Here is a 26,522-nt window from a genome sequence, read left to right as displayed (position 1 = left end):
TGTGGACCCAAAAGTCCTGTAGCCGAGATCGGTAGTTCATAGCTTCAGGAAGACGAAGAACGACGGATGCATTATTTCCCGCGGAAGTACTGTTTTGACGTTGAATTCCACATAAAATTGTATTTGCCCAAATTGGTGGCACGATACCGAGCTTGCTTGATTACTTTTCTTTAAAAACAACATAACCAGTCATAATCTACAGATATTGCAGAATTCATTTTAATTGGCGTACAGCGCGAAAGACAAGTATGGACGAAAAGAACACAATAGCGCTCTGCATTTCTACCGCATTTCTTTCCGTACTTGTGGACAGTTAGTCCGCATGATTATATTCAAAAACTGCCAAATCGTTTAAGCCTACCCCTTTTTATAGTTTTTTTTTCGTAGATGAATTGTGGCGAATCCCGGCTGGGTTCGGGTAAAGATCTCGAACGTGTTCAAGGACACATTTCGGTATGATTTCCCGCTTGGTGACGACGTTGAGCTGACCGCTGTTCCGCTTCTTTTCTAAGTAGGCGGGGAACGCCAGACGCCTAAATTAGCCGACCAACCCTAAAACTTGCGGTAGCACACCTTCCGAACTCCTGGGTTTTTTTTGGAGATGGCCTTCGCCCACCCTGACAAAGCCCCAAACAATTATGTAAGGGCTGCAGAGGCTATCTGGGCATTCCATTTCTTCATCAGCGAACAAATGCGAACAGAAGAGAATGAAAACTTCGTAATACCTGCTGTCTTTTAATAAATGGCATAATATGCTACTATTGCTAGTTGCACTGTTTTACGCGAAGAAAATTGTGATTTTTCGGTTCAATCTTCGTGTTTCCCGTTCTCTGTGCTGATACGCACAGAAAACTTGACGGGTGTCAAGTTTTCAGTTACATTTGTTGACAGAAACCAAATGCACGTTTGGCCACGAAGAAATTTTTTTCAAAGGCCGAAGATAGATTAAATATACCATGAACCGTTTCAGTTTTTATGGAAGTTTGTTTTTACTCTTCTTAGTAGCTTCAACGAGGCGGCCGTCACTCTAGAAAGCACCTGTAGTACGAACCTATATATTATGCCCCAGAAATGGTCAGACTGTGTCCCTCTGACTGCAATATCTTTGACTTGTTATTACTCTTTATTATTAGTTTGTACATAAAACAAAACAAAGACACTATAGTGATAAAATCACTCTTCAGTGTGCCGTTGTTAGAACGACACATTTTTAACTCTCTGGGTAGAGCTAAAAGTTCGGATAAAAATACCCATCTTTTTTCCTTCTGCTGTGATGTTCAAGTTCCGTTCACTCGAGATAAATATGCGGTGTTGTAGAGTGTGTGGCCGCATGCGGAAGTATCAGAATGTAAAAGAACTTGTTGTTGGGCTAGTTGGTGTTGACTATCTGAGTGTTTTTTGCAAATGCAAAAAAAGAGCAAAAAAAAAAAAGAAGAAAAGCGAGCCAGACCGAACCCTTCCGAGCTCATATCCAGCTTGCCTAACTAATCCCTGGTGTTTGGTATTGAAGCAGAGAACCTTGAAGGGTGACAGAGATTTTGTCGGGGGGCCGGTAAGCCCATTAGCAGTCGTGCGAGAAGGCCGTAAAAAGCGAGGAGGAAAATGGAGGAGGAAAGGGGAGGAGGAAAAAAGAAAAGAGGGGGAATCTTCTGCCACGCTGAAGAAAATTTTGAGCGCCCGCCTTTAAGAAACGCCAAAATTTTTGAGGGGCAGTTTTTATAAAGTTGTGAAGAGTCACTGAAAAGAATCTCTCTTTCGCTTGTTTGAGTGATGTTTTTAATTTAATTTTTAGAGCATTTATATGTTCTTTAAAACTTTTCTATGCCTTTTGATTTTACGTTTTAGGCGGATAACTTCACGCGTTATCCAGGGATTTGTGCGATATGTCTTTTTAGTTTTATTGGGAACAAAGGAATTATTGCAAAAGGAAGTAGTAGTTTTAAAAAAATTCCACAGATCATCTACTGTACTTGCAATGCTTAGTTTGTCTAATGTTTCTAAGGATGTCTCTAAGTAATCTATAATACTTGTATCGTCTGCGCGAGTAAAGTCTTTAACAATTAGGGGCCTAGCAACCCTGCAATGACCCTGTCGTGGTAGTGGAATCGTAAACAAAATCATTTTATGGTCTGAAATTCCTTCTACAATTGAAATCTCGTAATCCGATATGTTTTCTGTAATAAAGACAAGGTCTAATGTTGACTGAGACTGGTCGGTGATTCTAGTGTATTCCTTGACTATTTGGGTAAGGTTGTGATTAAACGTTATGTCAATTATTTTTTCTCCGTTAAGGATATCAATGCCACCAGCTGTGAAAAGAGCCCAATTTACATGGGGCAAATTAAAATCTCCAGTCATGATTACCTTGGTTGTATCATTTATATATATGTGCACAAAAACTCATTCAAGCCATCCAAAAATTCTACTGGTGCGTTTGGCGTTCTATAAACCACTCCGAAAAGGAACGTTCGACTGTAATAAGAAATTCGGCACCTTCTAGCGTGGCGCACCCTCTCTTGTTTAGTCTCCTTTTTTTCTTCCTCCTCTCTCCCTTGCTCCTCGAGTGCGTTTCAACGGCCAAGGCTGCACGAGCCTGGCTTTGTCTCCGAGTCAGTTTAGTTTGTTCCATCGCTCTCGTCGCACGTTCGGTCGGCGCTCGACCGGCTGCGACGTTCGCGCTGCGGGCGCACGGATACTGACGCGCCCATCGTTGCCATGGATGCATACCCACTAACCTCGGCTTTGAATCTTTATTTAGTGTGAAGCCGCCGGCCCATTGCACTTTGGCTCGGCTTCTGGATGCGCTTGGCGCTGGAGTGCTTGGCGACAATACTTGGACAACTCGGATACCGCTTGCGCGCCGGAACTTCCCGATGCAATCCAACACTGGATACTGTGCTGGTGCGTGCTGTGTGTGTGTGTTACGTGCACCGTGTTTGGCGATGACGCGCGCCTTGCATTGTCTATTGCAGTCAGCGGCAGCGCTTCGAGAGTTTCGGTTCTTCTCAGCTTCCGCCGGGCTTCCGGCCGGCGGTGACGTTCGCGCTGCAGGCAGACGGATACTGACACACCCATCGTTCCCTGGAAGGATACCCACTGACCTCGGTTTTGAATCTTTATATAGTGTGAAGCTGCCGACCCATTGCAGTTTGGCTCGGCATCTGGATGCGCTGGTGCGCTTGGTGACAATACTTGGACAACTCGGATGCCGCTTGCCCGCCGGAACTTCCCGATGCACTCAACACTGGATACTGTGCTTGTGTGTGCTCTGTGTGTGTTCCGTGCACTGTGTTTAATGACGACGCGACGACACCTGGACGACCGTGTGCGCCGCCATAATTACCACTGCGCCCACCGCTGGACTCTACAAAAGTCTTTCGTGCGATGCCCTTAGCCGTTACAAGCGGGAGATCGTCGCGATTTCAGACCCAGTCCGCCTGGGTCTGAAATCGCGACAATCTCTCGGTTGCAACGGCTAAGGGCATAACACGAAATTCTTTTTTAGAGTCCAGTGGTGAGCGCAGCGGGAATTCCGGCGGTGCACCACCTGGGTTTAAAATTAAGGCTGGAAGTGCGCGGTTCCAGGCTGGATACAAACTGGTTCCCCAATTTTTGGTCTAGGCGGAACCGGCTTTTTTCATTCCGGCCTGAATCTGACATTTTCGTACGGGGGAGCAACCTAATGGCGGCCCCGTCACGTGATTCCAAGTTGGCAGCGTTCATGCGACGGAGAATAGAAACGACTTAAAAGATTTAATGAAGAATAAAAAATTTTAAGCTGCCGCTTTTTTTTAGGGAAACTAGTTTAGCATCATCTCAGTACCTTGCGTTTTATATAAAGTAAAACAATGTTGAGAAACTCACGTGGTAAGATAGAGAATAGCACTAATGGGCACATCGGGGTGTCTTTTGCTCCATTCAGCGTCTACAGTCGTTGAATATTTCTTGAGTTCTTCTTTCAGCAACTCGGCTTGCAGGGGTTCGATGTTTAGCTGCAGAAATCGGACACTTGAAACAAGAAGGTAATACTCAAGCGGAACACACTTACATCCCATAGGTCAGCCTCGGCAAGTTTGAAGATTACATCGAGTATGTCTTTCTGAGTGCTAAATATTTCATTGATCTAAAAGAAAAAAGAACAAGAATATTTCATGTTACTTTCTTTCTCATTGCTTTTTTTTTATAGATACGCCCAGCGTGAACATATAAAACCATAATTACAGCTGCCGTCCCACGGCGGTTGAGATTGTGGTGGTATGTAGGTGCAAGTCATTATTTTAATACATATAAATTGTCCCACAAACCTGGACCTGGTTAATATCAGTTCTATAATTAATTTCTGAGAGCCTTGTAGCTGAGTTTCATAGTACTGCTTAATTTATTAGATGAGACGGGAAGAAATTGAAACCTTAAAGTGCCTTGTAGGTTTTCTTAATTAATGCAATATGGCTGGTAAGGAAGTCTGTATTAAATATTCTTACGTAATATCGCTTTAGGCATAAAACCGCTTCATATAATTATCAATTGTAAGAGACAAACACAAAGAGCACAAGAATTGTTTTGGTTGTCCTGTAATATTTTTTTTTTGAGTAACGTTTTAAGCATAAAAGCGGCTAGTCGCAACCACTTCTTAAAAACTGTGGAACAGCAGTCGAGCTTTTCTTGCGGTTGTTAAATATTTTTTGTTAGCGTGACACTTTTTTCCGACATGCCCAGAAATGTAACGTTCTTTAAAATATTGGCAGAGGCGTCATTATCACTTCAAAAATAAATAAATACAAGCTTTCCAACACAGAGGAACCAGATCTTTGTATTCGACAAGAATTTCAAAATAATATTAATCGGAGAGTTACAAGACAAGGTATTTCATTCCGTTCAGCATTCAGATGATTACAAATGCAATCCGTCTTTTTCAAAAACATGTACAGAGCATGCACGCAATCCCGGTCGAGCACTGGTTTGACAGTGTGTCGTATCAATCAAATTCGTCCTTTCTTGCAATCTGGCGCGGGAGAGCCTCACTTGGCGAAATCATTTAAAACGTTGCAACCAAACGCGAGCCTTGAAGCTGAGTCCAAGTCTAGACATCGAACTTAGCGTTGCCGGCATCTTGAGCATCGCGGTGAACTGCGTCGGTTTGGCCGCCTGGACGGGCTTTCTCCGCTAAAGCACCCTATTTTCAGCAAATGTTCGGCACTATTTTCTTCAAATCAATCGAGGTTTTCATAGCCTTCTGAGACGCTTTAACCACCTACTACATCTCTATTGTTGTTCAGAACAAAGGTGGAAAAAAATCACGGCGTGGTGCAATATTGAAACGCTGGACTGCCCCCTCTCCACACTTTTTCTCATAACCGAAAGCGTCAACAAAGTCATGAGCAGACGCGTCTCCTACAACTACGCATGCCTGTAAAGTCAAAAAGGCCTGTTGCTATTTGAGCGCCCCAAGATTGGGGAAGCTTTTTTCAAACTTTCAGAAACAAAGTTCTTTTTTTTTTTTTGAGAGGGTGAACATATTTTTAGGCAGCAGCGAGGTAGTGCCCGTTTGCAGATTGCACCATACATTATCTTGGGAAAAGTTTGCACCTTCTGGGGGAGGGTCCACCCAGTAGTCCGTTTCAAATGCGAAATAGATTTTTTTTTATCCCTTAGCATCGGAACTCAAAAGCCCTAATATGCACCAAATTAACACTAAGAAAAAAATAGATTGGTTATGCGGTCAATGACGAGTGACATCTGTCAAAGCTATAGACCTTTGCAAAACGAGCTACGTGGCCGCCACAATCTTGCGACTAAAACGTGCTGTATCAGCCAGAAATTTCTGCCACCCGCCTGAGCTGTGGGAACCCGGTCACCTCGAATTCCCAACTGCATTGTGCATTCAGAATTCGCAGGCTCTTCCTAAAGGTTTTCGCCTTGTTTACCTGTTCAAGATGCCTCCCCTTTTTCTGTTATTTTCGACTGTGAGACCCGCGGAATACAAGGGCACGTGGCCTGCTCGGGCTTCGCGGGAAACGAACGAAGACAACCAACGTCAAGCAGCCCGCGACGCAGGCCGTTCGACTTCCTTTGAGGGTCATTTCCGTAGAGATAAACTCCGGAAAGCTTTCCCGGCTATGTTCCCGATCTTTGCGAAAAATAGCTGATATTATCGTGTCTGGTGTATGGGGACGGAATAGACAGTTCCGTTCATTTGCTTTGGCGTTGTGCAAGAAAGGTGATCTCTTCAAAACGTGCTCCGAAACAAGCCGTATTGCGTCCGATCGCCATGAAGTGACTCTCGTCGACACGGTATATTGCATGTGCTGTGATATTCGGGACGTTTCTTCAATAAATCCTGTTCAAATAACGCGGCACAGTGGGGTACGTACAATATGCTGTTCCATTCATTTGACCTGTTGAATTTTATGTGTGAGCGGGGACTACCCATGCATTTTGCTTATTGTGTGAGCTCAAATATTTTCGACAGTTAAGACCTTAGCAGAATGACACGGCTGGGTGTATGGCGTCGTAAAAATGTTCCATCAAATTAAACAAATATTGCAGTTGCATTTTTTCTATCGCACACGGACTCACCAAGAATAGATTTAATTTTTTTTTTTAAATAGTACAATGTTTTTTTGTTTTCTAAAGCCTCGGAAAATGTTATTTACCATAAAACACAAAAACAAAACGCTGGAAGTTACACGTTACTCGTGTCCGGAATGGCGCCTTAAAACGCTACCACAGCCCACTGACGAGAAAACCCACTTCCCAGCGCGGTCGGGGAACACTGATTTACACTCTCAAAATAAGGGACGCGCGCTGTAATTTGCTTCGTTTGAGGATGCCTGTGGAAAGGTCTATAAGTTCCCGCACACTTGTCTCCCTTAGCTTTAACTAAAAGTATGTACGCGCAACCATCGCTTCTTGAAAATGTGCACATAAATAAATCGTTCTGTTTTATATTTTTCTTTTTTACCTTACGATGGACAGTAGAGCTCATTTCGTAACGTGTTAGTGTCGAATAGCCTTCAAAAACGGCCCAGCGAGGCGCGGATGAGCGGTCACGTGACACGTTTGCAGCGCTGTATTGGCTGGAATGGCACGTGGCAATGCAATTAAAAAGTGCACGATGTCTATTTTCAAATATCAGTTGCACTTCAGCTCGCGTCTTCACATCAAGATGAGCTAGCGTCTCAGGAGGTGTTAGCACAGTAGTAGTAAAAGTGTACACGATTAGCCCAATAATTAATCGCTACAAAAACATGTGTTTCCGATGAGAACACATGTTTCTGATGTCGACATATGTTCCCGATATCCGGGTATCTAGTTTCTGATATCGATCCCATCTATTCGGAAATCTAACTGGCTAACTGGTCGCACGCGGCCAGGTGTGACGTGGGAGCGCGCGACCAGTTAGAAAGTCGTATCCTATTCTAACCTATTCATATATCACAAACAAGAGTGAGCACGGAATCAGCCAGGCGATCCGGACCATTCTTGTTGTCACCATGCTTCCACAGGTTTTGGCCCTCCAACTCGCGGCACCAGAGATCATTCCCGGGGTTCGTTCCGGTCACCGTCTACTTGCTTCATCGTGTTGGAGAGCCCCATCATCGGCAACCCGTGGCCTATCCGTCAAATGATCAGCAGCCAAAAGTTCATTGTTTTGTCAACATGACCTGAATATTGTCAGCAACAGTATCATCGAGCGCAACCGCGCCACCTACTGACGCCCATAAAATTTACAGGTTCTCTTATGTCATCCCTAAGACCACTTGAATGGAAAAACCCAAGCGCCGATGCAAACGTGATAGCGAACCCTTAAAGACAGCGCTCTCTGACGACGGACTTTGGCGCCATTTCATTGGCTCACTCGGATCGTGGCGTCGGCTGTGGTCCCGGTGATAGCGAACCTGCGAAGTTAGTGCGCTCTCTGACGACGCACTTTTCGCGCCGTTCCATTGGCTCATTCTGATCGTTGCGTTGGTTGTGGTCCCCGTTGATCGTGAACCTCCGGAGACAGCGCCCTTTGTGACGACGAACTTTTGGCGTCATCTCAATGGCTCACTCAGATCGTGGCGTCGGTTTTGGTCCCGGTGATAGCAAACCTCCGAAGACAGCCCGCTTTCTGACGGCGCACTTTTGACGGCGTTTCATTGGCACTTTTAGTTTCGGTACCTTTCTTGTCGCCAACGTGTTTTTGTACTTTTCGTGTCGCCGACGTGTTTTCGCTTAAGGAATTTCAAGGTCGACTGAAAGATGAGACGTATAGGGCTTTCGCCTTAATATACAGCTCGAAAGACCTATGCCCTTTGAATTAGCACGGGATCAGTCAGCGATGAGGACCACTCATGTTATCATCTTGCTTGTACAGGTTTTGATCTTCCAGTTCGGGGCACAGGAGTTCATTCCAAGATACACCGCGTTCGTTCCGGTGTGTGGTGACTTGCTTCATCATGTTGGAGCGCAGTCATCGGCAAGCCGCGGCTTATCCGTTGAACAATCAGCAGTCAAAAGTTTGATTTCATCGACTTGATCTGGATATCGTCAGCGACACTGTCATCGAGCGCAACCGCGCCACCTACTAACGCCCATGTATACAGCTTTAAAGACCTACGCCCCTAGGTGAGCACGGGATCAGCCAGGCAATGCAGACCACTCATGGTGTCATCTTGCTTGTACAGGATGCCTAGGTTCCACATTGTACAGGTTTCTTGTAAAAGTACACGGAAGTGACGTTTTCACGTCTGATTGGCTGGAGGCAAAAGTAATGTAATTTCCTTACAAAAATGAGGGCAGAGTTGGTTCAACCGGGTGGATTTGTCTTATAGCCGATTGACACGACGGACCGAATCTCGATTTTCGCCCGCCGAGCGTGTACCTTTCTTGTCACCAACCTTTCACGACACCCATTCCTGCAATCCGGGCCTTATCTGCGGATGCGCGGACTGTTAAAGCCGAGCGCCTTTTCACTCACGGATTTTTGGCGGGAGATTGACTTGAAAAGCGTACAGTCTGGCAACGGTAAGAAATTGTATTGATCTTTTTTTTTTTTTTTTTTTCTTGGGCGGGGGGAAGGGGGGGGGCGAATAAAACAGAAATGGCGCATGATTGTGTTTTGTGCGTTCGCTGGTTCATTCTGTCGCCAGTTTCTTGGTTCCAGGTGTGAAAAAAACTGCAAAAACTTTGTCCGCCTGACCTGACGCAGGTTCCGGGACTCCTTCGGGTCTTTGTGAAGAAGCTTCCGTCGAAACTCGTCATGCACGCCACGATAATTCCTGCACGTCCAATCAGTCTTTCACCGTGCAAGACCTCTCGTGTGACAGTGGCGTACGTAAGTGTTGTGCATGAGAACAAAGTTCGTGAAGTCGTCTCCAAACGCCCCTCCGCCAGCCTAGAACTTCGTCGCTTCTGCACCTAAGCCTTCTCGAGCAGGATGCATACCTATGTCACTGTCATGCTTTGGGTTAATAAAGCCAGTCGCGCTTTGTGCGAAGCCTGTCACAGTGTTCTGTCTCGATCTGTAAGTAACAGCGGCAAACGATTCTTTGTCGCAGCAGCAAACTTTGATTTCTCCCTCGGACAATGGTGCTACAGTGCGATGTTCGAATTTCACGGCACTGTGGGATGGCAAATATGTTCGGTCTGTCCTCACTGGCATCTGCTCGTCGTCTCCCTCGTGTGGATGTGCTTGGGAGACGGAAGAATCACGGATACGTCGTCACGTGAGCAATCCGTCCACGGATCAGTCCGCCATGTGAATCAGCTCTTACCAGACGTTACATAATTGTGATAATTCGTTTTCTACCGACTACGCTTGAAGATGTACTAGCTCCAACGTAGGTGCCTTAAGTTAGTCATATTTTCCGAACCGCGTCGTCGCCGGCTGATTATGGCACTTTTCAACTAATTTAGTCAATGTTTTCACCGGGAAGATTTACCGGCAGCACGGCGCCGCATTTGAGCTCCCGGAGGATTGCAAGCCTGCGACGCAGCGCGAGACAACGTTGGCACGAGGAACCGGAGGTGAAGAGACTGCGAAACGAAGCACGTGGACGTTCACGACTGCGGAGCTTCAAGAGTTGTGTGCACTTTCTTTCTACGCCATGAGGTACTTCCAAAGCTTGGTGGCGAGCGACGAGCACGTAGCCTGGGACTGAAGACAGTCGGCGTTTCTGTCCGCGTCATGTTCGTCGCTATACTGCGTCGTCTGAGGGTCCAGCGCGGCTGGGGCCACTTCCCAGAGACGCCGAGTGAAAGGTACGACACGGAGAGGTTTCTTAAGCTGCTCTGCAGGATAACTGGCGTCATCGGTTGCGTGAACGAGACGATGATCCCCTTTTGAAAATTCCATCAAGGTACGTAATTTGGGACACTGACTGCCAGTCAGCAGCCTTGGTGGAACGTGATGAACCATCAGACGTCATCTGATGGTCCATCAGATGACGTCTGACTGCCACTGCCAAGGGAATTTCATCAACAAGGGCAGCATTTATAGAACAGTGAAGCTATACGCACTCATAAATATGGCCAAATGCCTCAATAAAACAAAATGTTCAAAAAGAAAAAAAAAAGGAAAAAAAAGCTGGTCCACCGCGCATCGAACCCACGACCACTTGCATACAAATCGAGCATCTTAACCACTATGCTATGCCTTTTTTTTCTTTATTTCACTATGCTATGCCTCCGCTTTATAAACTCGCTTTGACTATTCGATGTATACGAGATGCTTCGGCTACAAATGCAGTTAAGTCGTCAGCGTGTTATGCAAAGCACTCGTACATCACTCGCCGTACTTCAGTTCTACTCACCTGCCATGTAGAGTACTTTCGCGTAGTAGAGTGATCCTTTTGTTCGTGCGTCACGTCCAAGTAGACCTGGTACTCCATGTCGTCTTCAACTATACCGCTAAAGTCCCTTACATCGTCGGAACTCACAACAGGCTGGGTCATGTCGAGTAGAAATTCTACTAAAACATAAGACATTGTAGAGCCCGAGCATATCGACAGGTTAAAGCAAGCGGGTAAACAAAACGAGTCGAGAGCGATCGTTCATGAAAGCTCGGCGAAGTCTCTATGGGCGAAGCGAAGTCGGCGAAGTGTCGTCTTCGGCGCTTCGGCGGGCTTCTGATCAAGGTTGTCGGTCCGTTGGGTGTCATATCTCTAACGTCAGCGGTTTTATGGGCTCACGTCCCGAAATCGTTTTCTCGTGCATAGATTACTTTTTGTATTCATAGATTTGACGAAATAGTGGTATCCGAACGAACTTTACGTCCTTTGACCGTACGTCTGTCTGCACGTCAAAGCTTTTTGACGTACAGTCAAAGACAATCGATGTACAGTCAGAATCGCCACCAAGACATCCTACCGGCATTTCGCGGCGGCCGACTGCCACCAGGAAACCATCAGAAAGCCGACAAGCGGTGTCTGACTGGAGTTTGACTGTGGGTCAGAGTAACTTGTTGGCCAATCAGTCATGCTTGACGTACGGTCAGGCACAGTCAGCGGTCCACTAGAAAACATTGACTGCCAAACAGCGTTACACTGATGGATTTTTCCTTCGGGTCCCCATTGTCGGCCAGTCTAAGAACGATCTCGTCGCCACGACGGCTGTGTAAAGTGCCGCAAGCATTTCTACGCCCTCAACGTGATGGAGGTAAGTACGCTCTTATTACGTACTCAAAATCATTTTCTTATCTGTTAAAGTGAATACAGCGTAACATAGATACGGTGTTCATAGCAGTACCGAGAAACCCAGTATAACTTTCCGCTATCTAGATTATGGAACTGGAAATATATCTGGATTCTGTCTGGACCCGATCTGGATTTTAGGTTTTCAGAAATTTTTTATTTGCCTGCAATCTGGATTTTGGGTTTTTAGAAACAAATTTCCAGTTCCATAATCCAGATAGGGAAAAGTTTATTGGGTTTTTCGGTAGGAATGCCATTTTAAAATTGAAAGGTGTGGGCTTGAGTGATCTAACTGCACGAGCGTGTGCTCGAGGTAGAATGTGAGGACTTTTAAAACGTGCATCCTTCCAACCGCTGCATTACTTTTGTTTGAAGGTACTAGTTGATAGTGATCATATCTTGCGTCCATGATGGTGTGTTGCAATCACGTTAATAGTGTCAAACAAAAGAACTTGAAGGGTTCTGGAATTCGGACTGCTTTGTGAACCATGAGTGCAACATTCAGGTAAAATCATGTCGGTATTTCTCACACTTCTAGATGCGTGACGCCTAATGCGGGGTAATGTGCATGGAACCACGGTGCCCTGGGTCGGTGCATGACTAGTTTGTATGGTGCTTCTCTTGGTTCCGCGGCAACATCAAGTAAAGGCGGCTGCTAGACGACGGCCGGCTCTTCCTCGGTGAGCATACTCGATTCATTCCTCTTGCATATGGTGGTTGTGTACCACTTGAAAACCAGGACCACAGAAAATGTGCTATACCAAACATTAACAACTGTGCAGGCCCCGTATCTATACCTCTGTGACGTCTTTCTAAATATTGTCCGAAGGAGCATAATATCAGCGAAACGCAAAGTTGCAAACGGCTCTTTTCGCTGCCTTCTTGCCTTCAATTATAATAAAAACAAATTATAATGGTTTCCGCCGTCTAAATGTGCAGGCGACTACGGCTACGGCTTGAACTAATGGTTCATCACCCCTGTTCTTGAAATCCACGTGACCTCCATTGCTTGCTGCAGGTCTACTAAGGCGCATTCCTCGGTCATGTTTTTTTTTTTTATTGAGCGCTGCGGTGGGCTGTTGAAAAACAAATTCTAGTGTCTGCAAAGGCACCGGAATTCATATTACCATCCATGAACAGCAACCACCACAATTATAATGGTACCTGCACTGCTGCACAACGCCGGCCTTGCATTGAACGAGCCAAAACCGGAGTCAGGTTCCCACCCTGAAAAGTCGGCCTTAGAGTCTGAGCTGAGCTTAGATGCTTCTGAGCCGAGCTCGGGGGGGGGGGGGGGGGGCGGGGGGGGGGGGGGAGGGTCAGCGTTGGAGGCGAGAGGCTGACTCCTGCCAACCTTCCGGTCAGCCTCTCGGACAGGACTTTGAGGCAACGGCTTGTCGCCTGGTTCGGGACCCGCCGCAGCCGTGCCGCTGCGCAGCGCCGCACACGCCAGGATGGCAGTCCCACTCATGAGAGACGCACCCGGCATCAAGGAGTCCGCCGCCACGGCGGTGGTCCCACCCACCAAGGACACCATGGGGGAGCCCCTACCGCCCTCGCCACTGTGATGCCCAGCATAGACGCCACTAGTGACGGGGAGCCTCTCGCCGCCACGACTGAGGTCCCGACCACCAAGGACCCGACTGTTCCCTTGCCGTCAGTGAAGCCCTCCTCGTGAAAGCCGCCAAGAGCACACTTTGCTTCCTACTCCACAGTCATGACCGTTCTTAAGCAATGCAGTCTCTTCAGCTCCAACACCTTGCACAGTTAATTACACAACCGCCGTAGGTAGGGCCAGCTTGAACTTGAGAGACGAACGTGAAAGCCCAGAGATACAAAAAGAGACATATCGCTGGACTACCAGCTATAGTTTAATACTTCTTCCTCTTCATGTACCCTAGCTATCTATTTCTTTCTCTTCTTTATTCTGAGAGCTATAGATACAAATTAGCTTGAAACGACCCGCATTTCAGCGGGACGTAGAACACCTCTAACATTCTTGCTTTTCTTGTGGAGTTTGATGGAAGGCACTCTGAGGCATGCTGCTTTATTTCCTTCGATTGGCCATAGTTTGAATCATTTTTGATTCATACGGGCTTTTGTTTTTTGCAAGAATGGTGATGCTGCTGAACACGACACTGGATTTACAGGAGCGGCAATGACCTGCTGTAGCTGCATGCTTTCTTGTACTGTCCTTTACGCATCTGCTAGCTTGATCGATGTGGCACTTGCGACGTGATAGAAAAATGTGATAAACAACTGTGTGGCCGCACTAACGTCGGCTGGCCACCTTTCGGCACAATGTCGGGATTGCAAATGTGCTCCCGACTTCTCAAACGTCACCGTCGTCGCACAACACCGAAAGCAGCTTGGGAGGGAGATCCTCTAGTCACTGGCCATTGAGGAGATCGGTGAAGAATGCGTAAGTGCTGCCTCTATTGCGCTTTTTCCTAAAGAAAATGTATATGTGCGCCGAGCGGCCCCTCGGAGCAACCGAGTCGGGTCCGTTAATGAAGAAGTTACGTCTACGGAAAGTGTCGAGGAAAAGGAAGTTTTTCATTAAAAGGTGGATAGTCCAGCAGTGTATCACTTTGTTTTCTCCTCTCCTTCGCTTTTTCCTCTACGTTCAGCTGGTATTCAAGGCAGCATGTCTCTGGAGATTCTTCGCAGAGTTTCTTGAAGCGGCTAAAGAAGTTCTGACACAAACGTCGGTATATCGGATGGAGTGAGCTGCTTTTAGCGTATGCTTTTTTATCAAAACGATGTCCAAATCCTTCGCACTGCGAAGGTTTTTTGCTATTCGATTTTTTTCTTCTGCCTGTTAAGATAGTCAGCGCAGAACACTCGCTTTAAGCTGTACGATTCAGCCTTCGAAACACGGGGAGCCGCTAGGCGTATTCAATACTCACGGACGATGCTCACAAAACGTCAGCCTTATGGTCCACGAGAAAGGCAAGTGAAAGTGGACGTTTTCTCTGGGATGACTTTGAAACAACCGGTACGCTCTTCTCCAGTGTTTGCCTTCCCTTCGCGTTTCGCAGTTCACCGCGGCGGCGGCTCAAATGCAATAAGAGGCGCGACGGTTTTTGCCACGCTATGTCATGTTACCGATAAGCAAAAGGCAGTAATAAACATGTGTTAAGTGGAGCCGTCGTCCTATACATGGCGTACACAGAGACCCTACACGCCGGCCATTGAAAACAGGCCCTGCGAGGCATGCGATATGCGAGTGCCCCTGGATGGCTCCGAACCGCGCGCATTTTCTGCGTATCTTATACATAAACGCACTGATAATTCTCACTTTAAAACCACCGTCAATTTGTTTCTTTCTTACCACCCCCGAACATTTTTATACTTCGTAAAAATAATCAATTTGCCATTTATGGGTATCTACGCGCCCGATTCATGGTGCTCCGGTAGCCTCAACTTGTTAATATTTCTAGATGCATAACTTCAGATACACACTCATAATGCAGCGTGTTTCTGCATATTCTGTTAGTATCTATCACTGGCCTTAATGTGTGGGAGTTTTTTTGTTTTTTTTTTTAATCGAAGGTGGCCTTTTTTTTATATAGTTTCAAAATAACCCCCAATTATAAAATGGTCCCATCTGAGCATTGTTTATAAATTTATTTCGCTACCCACGACAACAATATTTAGCGCCAATATTAACAAGATACAGGACAACACGGTGGCAATGTTTGAAAGTTCTGGTATTTAAAGATGCGGAGAAAAAAAATGCAATATATAAGAATTTTTGCAGAATGCGCCATGTTTGCGATTTTTTCTAGAAATAAACAACGCCGATAGCTAATGATAAATATTTTGCGTCAATCCCCCTTATACATAGTTTGTGCGTATATATTTCTAGACCAGTAGCCATGGCAGTTTTTGTGGGAGAGTGCCCGAAATGCCAACTTCGCGAAATTAGCGGAAGGTGCTTCGGACTGAGTGGGCGCTTCTAATTTTTTTCCGCAAAAACAAAACAAATTTTGCAAAACAAGTTTCAGTTTTGTTCTGATGGGACGTTCTGGTGAGTGAAATTAGAAAACATAATTTTTTCGTAAAAATTAAAATATTCACCGCACATGGCCGTCTGAACTTCTCTGAAAACACCCTACTGCAATTTTTGGCTGAGTTCTTGTCTTCTCTCTTCGATCTGTGTCAGCTGATTTATGTTACAGTTTGGTGCAGACGTTTTCAGATACGCATACCAGCAGCTCAATCGGATACCCAGAATCACGTAGGCAGAAAAATTGCTTTTCATAACTTTGCCAATTATTCTGGTGACAGTATTTCTTTAAGGTCGATAGAAGAGCAATGTAGGAAACACTTCGTTGTACAGTTTTTGAATGTCCAGACGCAAACGGAAGAAATACTTTGCACGACCTTGGTTCATACTTCCAACATACGTGTATATCTATGATTTCTAGTATGAGGTCGAAGAGCATGAACTACCTGTTCACAGGTAGTTCATGTGCTATGTTTAGAGACAGACGGTACTGCCCCGGATATGTGTTGAGTGCATCGCGATGATATCGATACTGCTGTATATATCCGCGAGGCCATATAATCATCATCAACAAACTCGGGGGGGATCTCGCGGTGTTCGCTCGAGCAGCCATCTGTAAAAAGCCATTATGTTCCTTTCATAAAGGGTTCTTTGGATTGTATCTCTAACCCGGCGTTACTTAGGTGGCGATGTAACAGTTGGCGACGAGACGGTGAAGCAACCCCGCAATTTGTCGCAGTTCCAGCCATGACAGCCCGTCCACCGCAGTTTGACGAGACAACGGGTTCATGGAACACTTACAAGGTACGGCTGGAGGCCTACTTCGAAGGCCACAGCACCGAGGAACCGAAACGGCGGGCACTATTGGTGGCTGCCCTCAGCGACAACGTGGTGAAGGTGCTTCTAGGCCGTTGTCGCCCCAAGAAGGTTAACGAGCTAAGCTACGAAGACGTCGTAAAGCATCTGGAAGAGTACGATGCCCCGCAAGTAAACGAGATCGCAGCAAGTTACAATTTTTTCATGCGAAACCAAGAGGATGGAGAATCCGTACAAGCATTCGTAACGGAGGCGCGTAGTCTGGCCGAAGACTGCAATTTTGGCGAAATGCTGCACCGCATGACACGATATCGTCTGGTTTGTGGGCTTCGTGATGACGACGTACGCAGACATCTGCTCACCAGACGGACACTCACCCTTGAAGAGGCTGAAGACTTTGCCATTGCATCCGAGAAGGCTGCAGAAAGCTCACGGCGCATGAAGAAGCAGGAGGCTAGCGTAGAAGAGGGCGCTTACCTTGTTCAGTCGGGACGCTACCCGAAAAACAGGCCGAAACCTGGGAACAAAACCGGGGATAGCCGAGGACCCTGCGGAAGGTGCGAAACTTGCGTCCAGGCCTCTCCGATGCCCCCAGCTGAAGTTCCCATCAGTTGGCCGGACACCAACCAGCCGTGGTCACGCCTTCATGTAGACTATGCCGGTCCGCTGGAGGGCCGGATGATACTAATTGTAGTTGACTCAAGCACCAGGTGGATAGAGGCGGTACCGATGAAGACGGCATCGGCCGAGACCACAGTGGAAGCACTCCGCGTTATTTTTGCGCGGTTCGGGCTGCCAAGAACGTTGGTGTCGGATAATGGACCACAGTTTACCAGCGCTGTTTTCAAACAGTTTTTGCAAGACAACCACGTACAGCACCTGACTACGGCTCCATACCATCCGCAGTCAAACGGACTAGCCGAGCGTGCGGTGCGCACAGTTAAGGAGGGCATTCACAAAGTATTGCCTGGCAATCTTAGAACAAGGCTTGCGAGATTTCTCTTTCGCTACCGGAGGACCCCCACAAAAGATGGGAAGTGTCCATCCGAGCGGTTACTCGGCTACCGCATTCGGTCCCGGATTGACTGCTGTCTTCCAGACCACTCGCACTCACGCCCGTCCAAAAGCAGCAGCCGTCCTTTATTTGCTGGCAGGACCGTGTGGTCACGCAATTTCGGCGTAGGAGATCGCTGGGTTCCTGGAGTCATCCGGTCGTCCGAGGGTGCCCGGATGGCAACGGTGGATACTTCACAAGGGGAGCAGCGGCGGCATGCTGATCAGCTCCGGACACGAGTTCCCTCGCCAACGGGCCAGCCTGCGACAGGTCTTACACCTGCTACACGTCTGAGTGCAGTGGACGACCAAGGGACCACCTCACCTGCTACACGCTCGAGTGCAGTGGATGACCAAGGGACCACCTCACCGGTGCCGATTCTCAGAAGATCGACCAGACAACGACGACCTCCTGAGCGTTTAGATCTTTAGGGGGGAGAAATGTTGTATATATCCGCGAGGCCATATAATCATCATCAACAAACTCGGGGGGGATCTCGCGGTGTTCGCTCGAGCAGCCATCTGTAAAAAGGCATTATGTTCCTTTCATGAAGGGTTCTTTGGATTGTGTCTCTAACCCGGCGTTACTTAGGCGGCGATGTAACAGATACCCTTTCCATTCTATGAGCGTCAGGAATGAAATGCGTGGGACAATGACACAGAAGGCTTCCGGGTTGCCAAACCTACAAAGGGAACCTGGCTCGCCCCTTCAAAAAGCTGAGAAATACTTTACACCATCTGTAAACCTGTAAAGACCTATTTATTGGTCTTTACAGGTTTACAACCATGGATATTTCCATTTTGCGTATTACTACCCAAAATGTTATTACCTCCTGCTTATTAAAACAAAGCATGCCAAAAATGCATGCATTGTTTTAACTATGTAAGCAACCTGTTGGACGCCAGCTCCCGCAGACAAGCATAACCATGCTTTTACGGGCCTGTCTATGCACTGTGTTGAAATCGAGACAATGAGATAATATTTTTTTTTCTTCTTCTGTATTATGACTGTACATCTATCAAGTGTGTCTCTTGATATTAGCATAGGAAGTTGTGTCAGTTAGGATCTCTCAATAAGTTGCAAAGCTTGTCTTGATCTCTCTCTCTCTGGCTCTTCTACCTTTGGTCACGGTGCCTATTTAATCACTTTTTGCAAAATAAAAATTTCAGCTCTGTTTGAGATCTTTTGGTGTCTGTGCCGTTTTTTTACGTAGATTACTCGGGTTTTTGATATATTGCACAGCTAGTTTATTTTTAAAAGTGCTTTATTTTTAGAATGCAAAACCGTAACTTGAAAAAGTAAAATTATATGAAAACATGGGTTGCAATATTTCATTCTCAAAACTAAAAATGAACACTGACTAGCATAGCACAACGTAAACACTTGGGAATTCTTAAATCACATGTTATGTGAGACATTGGTCTCTCATTTGAACGTTTTGCAGCACACTACCTCTAGAATGCATTTACTAACCTATCAATTAATGTAAACAAAAACCTGCCATATTCGGGACAAGATTAAATGCAGCAAGACAATGATATATAGATATATATATATATATTTAAAGAAAACGCAGTGGGCAATGTTTTCGACTGAGGTATACCAGTCAAGATGACCGTAGTTGTTGTTGCAAGTTATGACTACACTGTAGGTCTGAAACAAAGGTGAGCGCACAGGCGAGCTCGTGAAAAGTGGACATACCTTGACCTGAGACAGGGAAGGGAAACAAAAGCACTTATTCGAACACAGCTTTTCTTCGAGACGCTGTGTGTTAACCCTACCTTTTTCGTATCTTGTTTCTTCCCTGTCTCAAGTTACGGTAAAATACAGCGGAAGCGCCCACTTCATTCAAACGCCCACTATTACCATTTCCCAAACCTGGGAATTCTACACATTCTACGTTAAGTGCCAGATATCACCGAACAAACACCCATGTGTAGATCAACCCGGCTTTCAGTAAGGGTTGGGTGGGCGCTCCTCCCGTATTTTGCATAAGACACACCAACCGGATGTTTCTTGGGTTAAACAGAGCAAGCAGGCGTCCTTGTCCAGGTCGTCCGCTTGCTTCCTAGCCTTCATTACGCACCGGGACCGCAAAGCGCTGGTAACAGGAGCTCTGTATGAGCAGTCGTCAGCTGCGCGATTCTTGCTTGGTCCGACATGTTGCTTTAAAGAAGGTGCATTGCGCGCATCCCCCATTCCTTGTAATAGTGAAACAACTGTCTCTCCAATTAACTCTTATATGTATTAAAAAATGACTCAAAAACTCGGTTTCTTTTAACAACCCCCATTAGGTTTTTATTATTTGTCAAAACGTTTACCTGTACCAGAACAGATGCGACGGCCAACGACACAAAGGATTGGTTGCCGTCGCTTCACTAAATGCAGAATCTGCTGGCTGCATTCTAGTAAACTGTAGTATTCTCAGTTTAGCCAAGTTTAGCGGTCGTACGGCACGTTTGAACGAGAGGAGCGCGTGCCGCACTCGCAATGGCGCGTGCTCAGCTCGAGCATGCTAGTATCGCTTTTAGAACACTTGACCCTGAGATTTGGAATTAACAAGTAGACAGTCACCGATGTCCTTCCTCGCCCTCGGCTGGGCCCGCGAGGACGCGGGCCCCCGCCGTTAGCGGGTCACCTTCGCTGATGAACCCAAAGTCAATTCCCCGGACCCGACGACGGCTGCAGCAGCGGCTGCCACTCCTTTCTCAACATTGGCAAGGCAAGACATCGCCACCACCGGCATTCAAGGCCATCCACGCAGACATGCGCCGGTACACGACAGCACCTTTTGAACCACCACCTCACTACCAACATCGGCCACCTCCGAAAATACAATATGGCGATGAGGATGGGATTCCAAAATGGCAACGACAGTTTCAAGGCAAGCTCTGCGTCCCGGTCGTTGGCGAAAACCGGCGCCTCTCGAACGTTTTTTTTTTTTTTCTTTTTTTTTTCTTTTAAGCTTTGCGGCGTTTCGGTTAGACTATGTCGGGCCAGTCGAGCTAGCGTTTGGTTTTCTCCTTTTCTCTGTTTCTTTTTGTGCAGCCTACTTCGAGCGAGGTAGTACTCGTTTCTCCGAACCAGAGCGTCTCGGAACTCCTGTACGCCCAACGTTTGAAACACCGAGTTTATTTTTTTTTATAGCTTTGCTTGCTTTTTTCAGACGCAGCGCGTCCCTGAATCAATTGTTCCAGGCAAGATATAAGCCCTGAATGAGTTAGCTGGTCTTGCGAGACACCATTTTGTTTTTGGTTCCGTCCGCCCTGCGATGACGTGAACATTGTTCCAGGCGAGAAATAAGCCTCGGCCGAGGCAGCTGGCCTTCAAAGACAGCAATTTTTTTCAACCCGTCCGCCTTGCGATGACGTGGACTTTCTTCAATTCCAGTTTTGTTTTTGCGTTGTACGTTCAGGCTGAGGTCCGGAGAATTCAGTGGTGTAGCGCAGCTACGCTCCAGCTGTTTTCTCTATTATCGTCGTGATGCTTCGACGCCGATTCAAGTTAGTGCCGAAGATGGCCGCAAGCACCTGCGTCTCGACATGACTGTTTGAAAGATGGCCGCCCGTCTTCATCGGCACCCCGCCGAGATGCAAGAGCGCAGCGCCTGGTTTTCCTGTGAGGCTCGGTTTTCTACTGCGTCTGATGTTCCTGCAGCACCTGGTTCACCCGCAAAGCCTGGGTATTCTGCTGCATAGGACTTTCACGACACAATTTCACAGAAATAGCGCGCCCGCACGCGCCAAGTTATTTCAACAAAAGCCACCTTGTGTTGTGCTTCGCTTTCCATGGTTAGCAGCTATTCCTTGGCACCGTCGTATGGGGAAGAATGAGCACCTCTTGCTTTCAAGACGAGTAGTGCCAGCAATATGCTTAGCTTTCGAAAAGAGTTTTGCGTTCGACAATCAAAGTACCAAAGTTTTCAGAACAATAACGCTCAAAGATTCTCAACGAAAGTTCATGCACAAGCACGAGTCGTCGTTTTCACCGAATTTGAGTGAACCTATGGAAATGACACTACCTTTTTACCGGACTTGACCTTTTCTTTATATTGGGGTCTTCATTAAGAACCTTGAAAGTCGTGTTTTTGTAGAACTTATCTTTCCCTTTAGCAAATTTTTAAAAATTAAGAAGGGGAAAATAGGGGCGTGTGTGAGAGTGGTTTTGTGTTTTTTGTTTGGCTTTTTATTGGGCAGGATATCGTACTATAGGGGGCGCTTTATCAAGCTTGTTGCCCCGACAGCGCGGTGTTCACTAACACAGCAAAACAAAGAAATTGAACTTTCCTAGCATGGTCTGGGCACGAGCGCTACGCTTTGACCAGTGCTTTGGACGCACGAGGAGCGGCCTTCAAATCGTCATCTTCGATTTCTCTGATCAACAACAAACAATAAAATTAGGTTTGTTGTCCACACAGCTGCAGCATGCCTCTAGTGGCGTGACTTCTCAATCTCCTCCCCAATCCTCCCATTATGTTTGTGTAAAAAAAATTATTAGCAAAGGGAGAATGTAGTATTCTCAGTTTAGCCAAGTATATCGGTCGTACGGCACGTTTGAACGAGAGAAGCGCGTGCCGCACTCACATTGACGCGTGCTTAGCTCGAGCATGCTAGTATCGCTTTTGGAACACTTGACCCTGTGATTTGGAATAAACAAGTAGACAGTCACCGGTGTCCTTCCTCGCCCTCGGCTGGGCCCGCGAGGACGCGGACCCCCGCCGTTAGCGGGTCGCCTTCGCGGATGAACCCAAAGCCTACTCCCCGGCCTCGGCGACGGCTGCAGCAGCAGCTGCCACTCCTTTATCAACATTAGCAAGGCAAGACATTGCCACCACCGGCATTCAAGGCCATCCACGCGGCCATGCGCCGGTACACGACAGCACCTCTTGAATCGCCACCTCACTGCCAACATCGGCCACCTCCGATAATACAATATAAACCCTACCTCATATTCCGGGCGTAGGGACGCATCGGGGACTGTGTATCTCCTCCCGCTCGCCGGGGGTTGGCTCTGAACTTCGCTCAAACGGGTGACAGGCGTCAAGTTTGCGATGACGTAGAGGCGACAAAAAGGGCAGAGCCGCGGCGCGTGAGTTGTTAGGATGCGTTGCTCCCTTCCTTTGAGTCACTTCCCTGTACTTTTTCTCGAATGTCTAACCTATCTATCCAGGTTGGTCCTTGACCCTCGTTATTCGCTAAAAAAACAAGCGACATCTGGATATCAGTGTTACCGTGCTCACCAGTGGTTAAAGAAACTGTGTTTGACCTGTTTCAGGATAACTTTCCTTCTCAAAAATTTCCGGAGACGTCGATTCTAGAGCCACCCTATATGGCAGCGAAGCAGCCAGAGTAGCGCCACGTTTTTTCCGGTGCCGCCTCACCACGATTGGTCACAGGCGGTACCATAGCAACGAGCTGAGCTGGCTCCGTTTCCATAGCAACCGAGTGACTACTCGTAATGTGACCTCCCAAGAGCCGTAATGACACCTATAAGATGGCCGCGCCCAGAGCTGGTGGATGCGAGTTTGTTCGGTGAGCGGAGTCGTGATGTGCCACTGCTTTCCGACAATTTCGGGAATCTTCATGCTCTCTGACGTAGTTATAACGTGAAGATCTGAAAGACATAGACTTTGTACCTTTTCTGTTCAAGATCGCTCTAGTCATTAGCACCTGTGCGACCGCATCAGTCATATCGCCGTGGCGGTGCTCGGATTCCCGGATGTGTACGAGGATCTATATGTCTTTGGGCATGCAATTTTCGCATACCCTTAGCTTTGTTTCAACGTTTCAATGTCTGAGAATTGATGCAAAATGTATGCGTCGCATGTTGGGTCTTGGGGAAGTAGTTTTAGCCTCAGGTAACCGCATAAACACAGAACCTCTTATCGAGGAGGCTCCTGTGGACGTTACGTTTTGTACTAATCAACGATTTTACGAAATGCCTGGTAGGATAAAATGTTCGCATTTTTCTAGCTTCCTTTGAAAGTTGGAATGTCTGAGAATCGAAACGAAATGTATACGCCGCGTGTAGGGCCTAGGGGAAGTTGTTTCAGCCCTGGGTCACCGAATAATCACAGCAACTTTTAGCAAGGAAGCTCCTGCGATATTCAACCTTTTGTACTAATCGACGATTTTACGAATTGGCAGTCCTCTAAGATTTGGTATAAAGTGCTTTTGTTGCAATAGCTTGCATTTGATCGCAGTGGCTTTTGGTTTGTTTCTTCACGTGACAAGCTGGCGTTTGCTCAAGTGACATACATGAAATGTTCTGCTATATAACAAAGCATCAAAACATACTATTAAGCTTAGCTGCACAGAGGTGTGTTCGGCATTGTAATTAAAAAGTTACATACATAAATATTTCTTACGAGTGTAATATTTATTTTCTGTAGCTGGGCACGTTTTCTGCTCATTAATGTCAGTGTGCTATGTTGTTATCATCATGTGTTTATGGTTCTAAATATCTTGTGTGCAATGCCTACAAAGGCCAAGACGACGTCAGCCGACCCCAACTCACACATTGGACACGACAACTGCGTGACTCGGACGTATGCGCTCGTCAACAATGAATTTGTCGACGAATATTTGAATTCGCGTTCGTGGCCCATGATTGCCCTGACGGAACTTATCATCACTTGCGAATGCCAAGTTCTATGGTGTTCTTAAAAAGCATAGTGGATGCTTGGGGTCATCGCGCCGGTTCCCTAGCATTTCACGACCGCGTGATTTCACAGTTCACTTTTGAGTTGGGGATTAAAGCTAATGAAGAAAAACTTCAAAATTCATTTCATGGCCCCTTTAACACGGATATCTGTGCTACACCAGATAAAACTATTGACTTTTTGCATGCCGGTAAACTTCCGAACGACCACTTGACCTGTCGACAAGGACACCTAATATCCGACGTCCGTCTCTTTTGATGGCATTAACAATCCTCTGAAGACCACCATGCTGTCCTTCTTGGTTGAACCCCGTCGGCTGTTCACCGACCAAACGAGGGTGAGACCGTTGTCGACGTCGCTCCTCGCCAGTCGGTGAGAAAATCTCATCTTGGATTGATGATTGGGTCTTCAAGAATTATGATGCATTAAAAGCCTGCACTAGCTTACTATGGGCAGTCGAGCAGCAGTCATGTCCCGAGGCAATCGTATTTTGTTACATCGGAGCGAAGTCCGGAAGTACAGGGATGGTACGTACGTCCCACAAAGCGGACGCTCTTGGTATTCCGCAAACTCAGTTGTACTTGCATCAAACGCTTCCAGCTTCCCAAGGGCCGGCATCTTGTCAGGTACCTCTCCTCGGTATCTTCGTCGCGGCACTGCGTCGATATATTACAGTTTATCTCTCGCCACCAGTTGTCATAATCGAACCAGATGCCATGCAAGTCCCAGTGCAAATGCGTGCAGCCCGCGCCGTAGCACGTTTACTTCTTCCTTCACAACAGACACCTAAGCACTTCTTATGAGCTGTGAATGCGAAAGCATGAATGCGGTTCTTCTGCTCCCTTAGATCGTCTGCAGAGTACTGGCGTGGACGGGCACGCTTCGCTACTGCCGAGGTAACGGCCGACGTCCGAACGCGCGCTCTCGTGAAGTGGCCGCGCTGCGCTGAGCTCGGCCGTGCAGCCTTTCCGAAGTTTGACCGCGCGGGCTCTCCGGCTCTTACCGGCGGCCGGGCCGCTTCGTGCGCTGCGTCGCCACAGAGAGGGCTTCTCTGATGGCGTTCCTCGGAATTACGCAGCGCGAGAGCCAATGGGAGCATCGTTCCTTGTAACTATGACGCGCTCCAGCCAATGCGAGCCTATCCATCAGATCGCCGCTCAGTCGGCAGGCTTCGCTCCATTGAGACAGGGGAGTTTAGGTGCCTTTTGGCGCGGCTTCCCTTATAGAACAGGAAGCCAGGGATGACGTTTACATTAAAAACAGCGCCTACAGTAGCCTATAAAAACTTTTGGTAAAATTCAAAAACTGCTATGATACAGCTTTCCCTCTGAAAGAAATAGAAGTGAGAAATAAAAAAAAAAGAAAACCATGGGTGACCGCTGACCTGCTAAAAAGAATAAAAGAAAAAAAATAAGAAGTTCACGCTTTTATCAAGCATCGTGACCTAAGCATGCTCGCTGAGTTTAAAAAAGATAAGAAATAACTTAAACTCAGGCTTAAAAAGGACGAAGTGTGAATATTGTCTAAATAAATTTGGACGCAATCACGACGATTATAGATAAATATGGGACACAGTAAACGATCTGTCTAATAGAAAGCAAGCAAACGACAACGTGGAACATATCGCAATAGATAATCGAAGTGTGCCTGGTAAAGCACCTGCCGGCAAAATAAATCAGCAATTTGTTAGTGTCGGCAAGTACTGTACACTGAGCAACATGATTACACGGATGAATACACAACGGCCGCTAATCCGTCTGCATCTACATGCTAGCTACGACGACGCCAAGGGAAGCTAATAAAATTATTGCCAGCTTAAAAAATAATGTTGCCGCCAGTGACGACGGAATAAAGGCACTGCCGATTAAATATACAGCAGCTCTGCTATGTCCATCACTATTCGACATTATAAACAAGATCCTTGTAAGGGGTGACTTCCTGAGGAACAAAATTTGGCAAATATTATTCCTGTATACAAGGGAAGTGGAGCAACAGATATTCATAATTACAGACCGATTTTTCTTCTGCCAATATTTTCAAATATTTATGAACGCGTGATCAATGATAGGTTAACTAGCTTTTTCAGAAGTATGACATAATAACGAAAAGCGATAAAGCTTTAAGAAACATAAATCAACAGAGCAAGCACTCCTAGACATTAAGGACGAAATTGTTGAAACTTTAAAAACCAACAGCTCACGCTTGGTTTGTTTTTAGATTAAAAAAAAAGCCTTCGATACTGTTCAACATGCCCTACTAACAAAAACTTGAGAGTTGCAGTATAAGAGGAATAGCACTAATACT

General features: G+C 46.6%; 1 protein-coding gene across 1 annotated transcript in view; it reads right to left on the bottom strand.

The window, feature by feature from the left end:
- LOC121837786 overlaps nt 1-26,522 on the bottom strand; it is an 89,060-nt gene that overhangs the window by 38,034 nt on the left and 24,504 nt on the right. Inside the window, exons 3-4 of the mRNA XM_042293593.1 lie at nt 4,041-4,123; nt 3,865-4,008 (exon numbers count right to left, since the gene is read on the bottom strand). Coding sequence (XP_042149527.1) covers nt 3,865-4,008; nt 4,041-4,123 — 227 coding nt within the window. The remainder of the gene's footprint in view (nt 1-3,864; nt 4,009-4,040; nt 4,124-26,522) is intronic.

This window comes from Ixodes scapularis, unplaced genomic scaffold (genome assembly GCF_016920785.2).
Source record: "Ixodes scapularis isolate PalLabHiFi unplaced genomic scaffold, ASM1692078v2 PGA_scaffold4__175_contigs__length_147842914, whole genome shotgun sequence".
NCBI classification, from domain to species: Eukaryota; Metazoa; Arthropoda; class Arachnida; order Ixodida; family Ixodidae; genus Ixodes; species Ixodes scapularis.
Note: the sequence above shows the minus strand (reverse complement) of the source record. Positions and strands in the feature narration are given on the sequence as shown.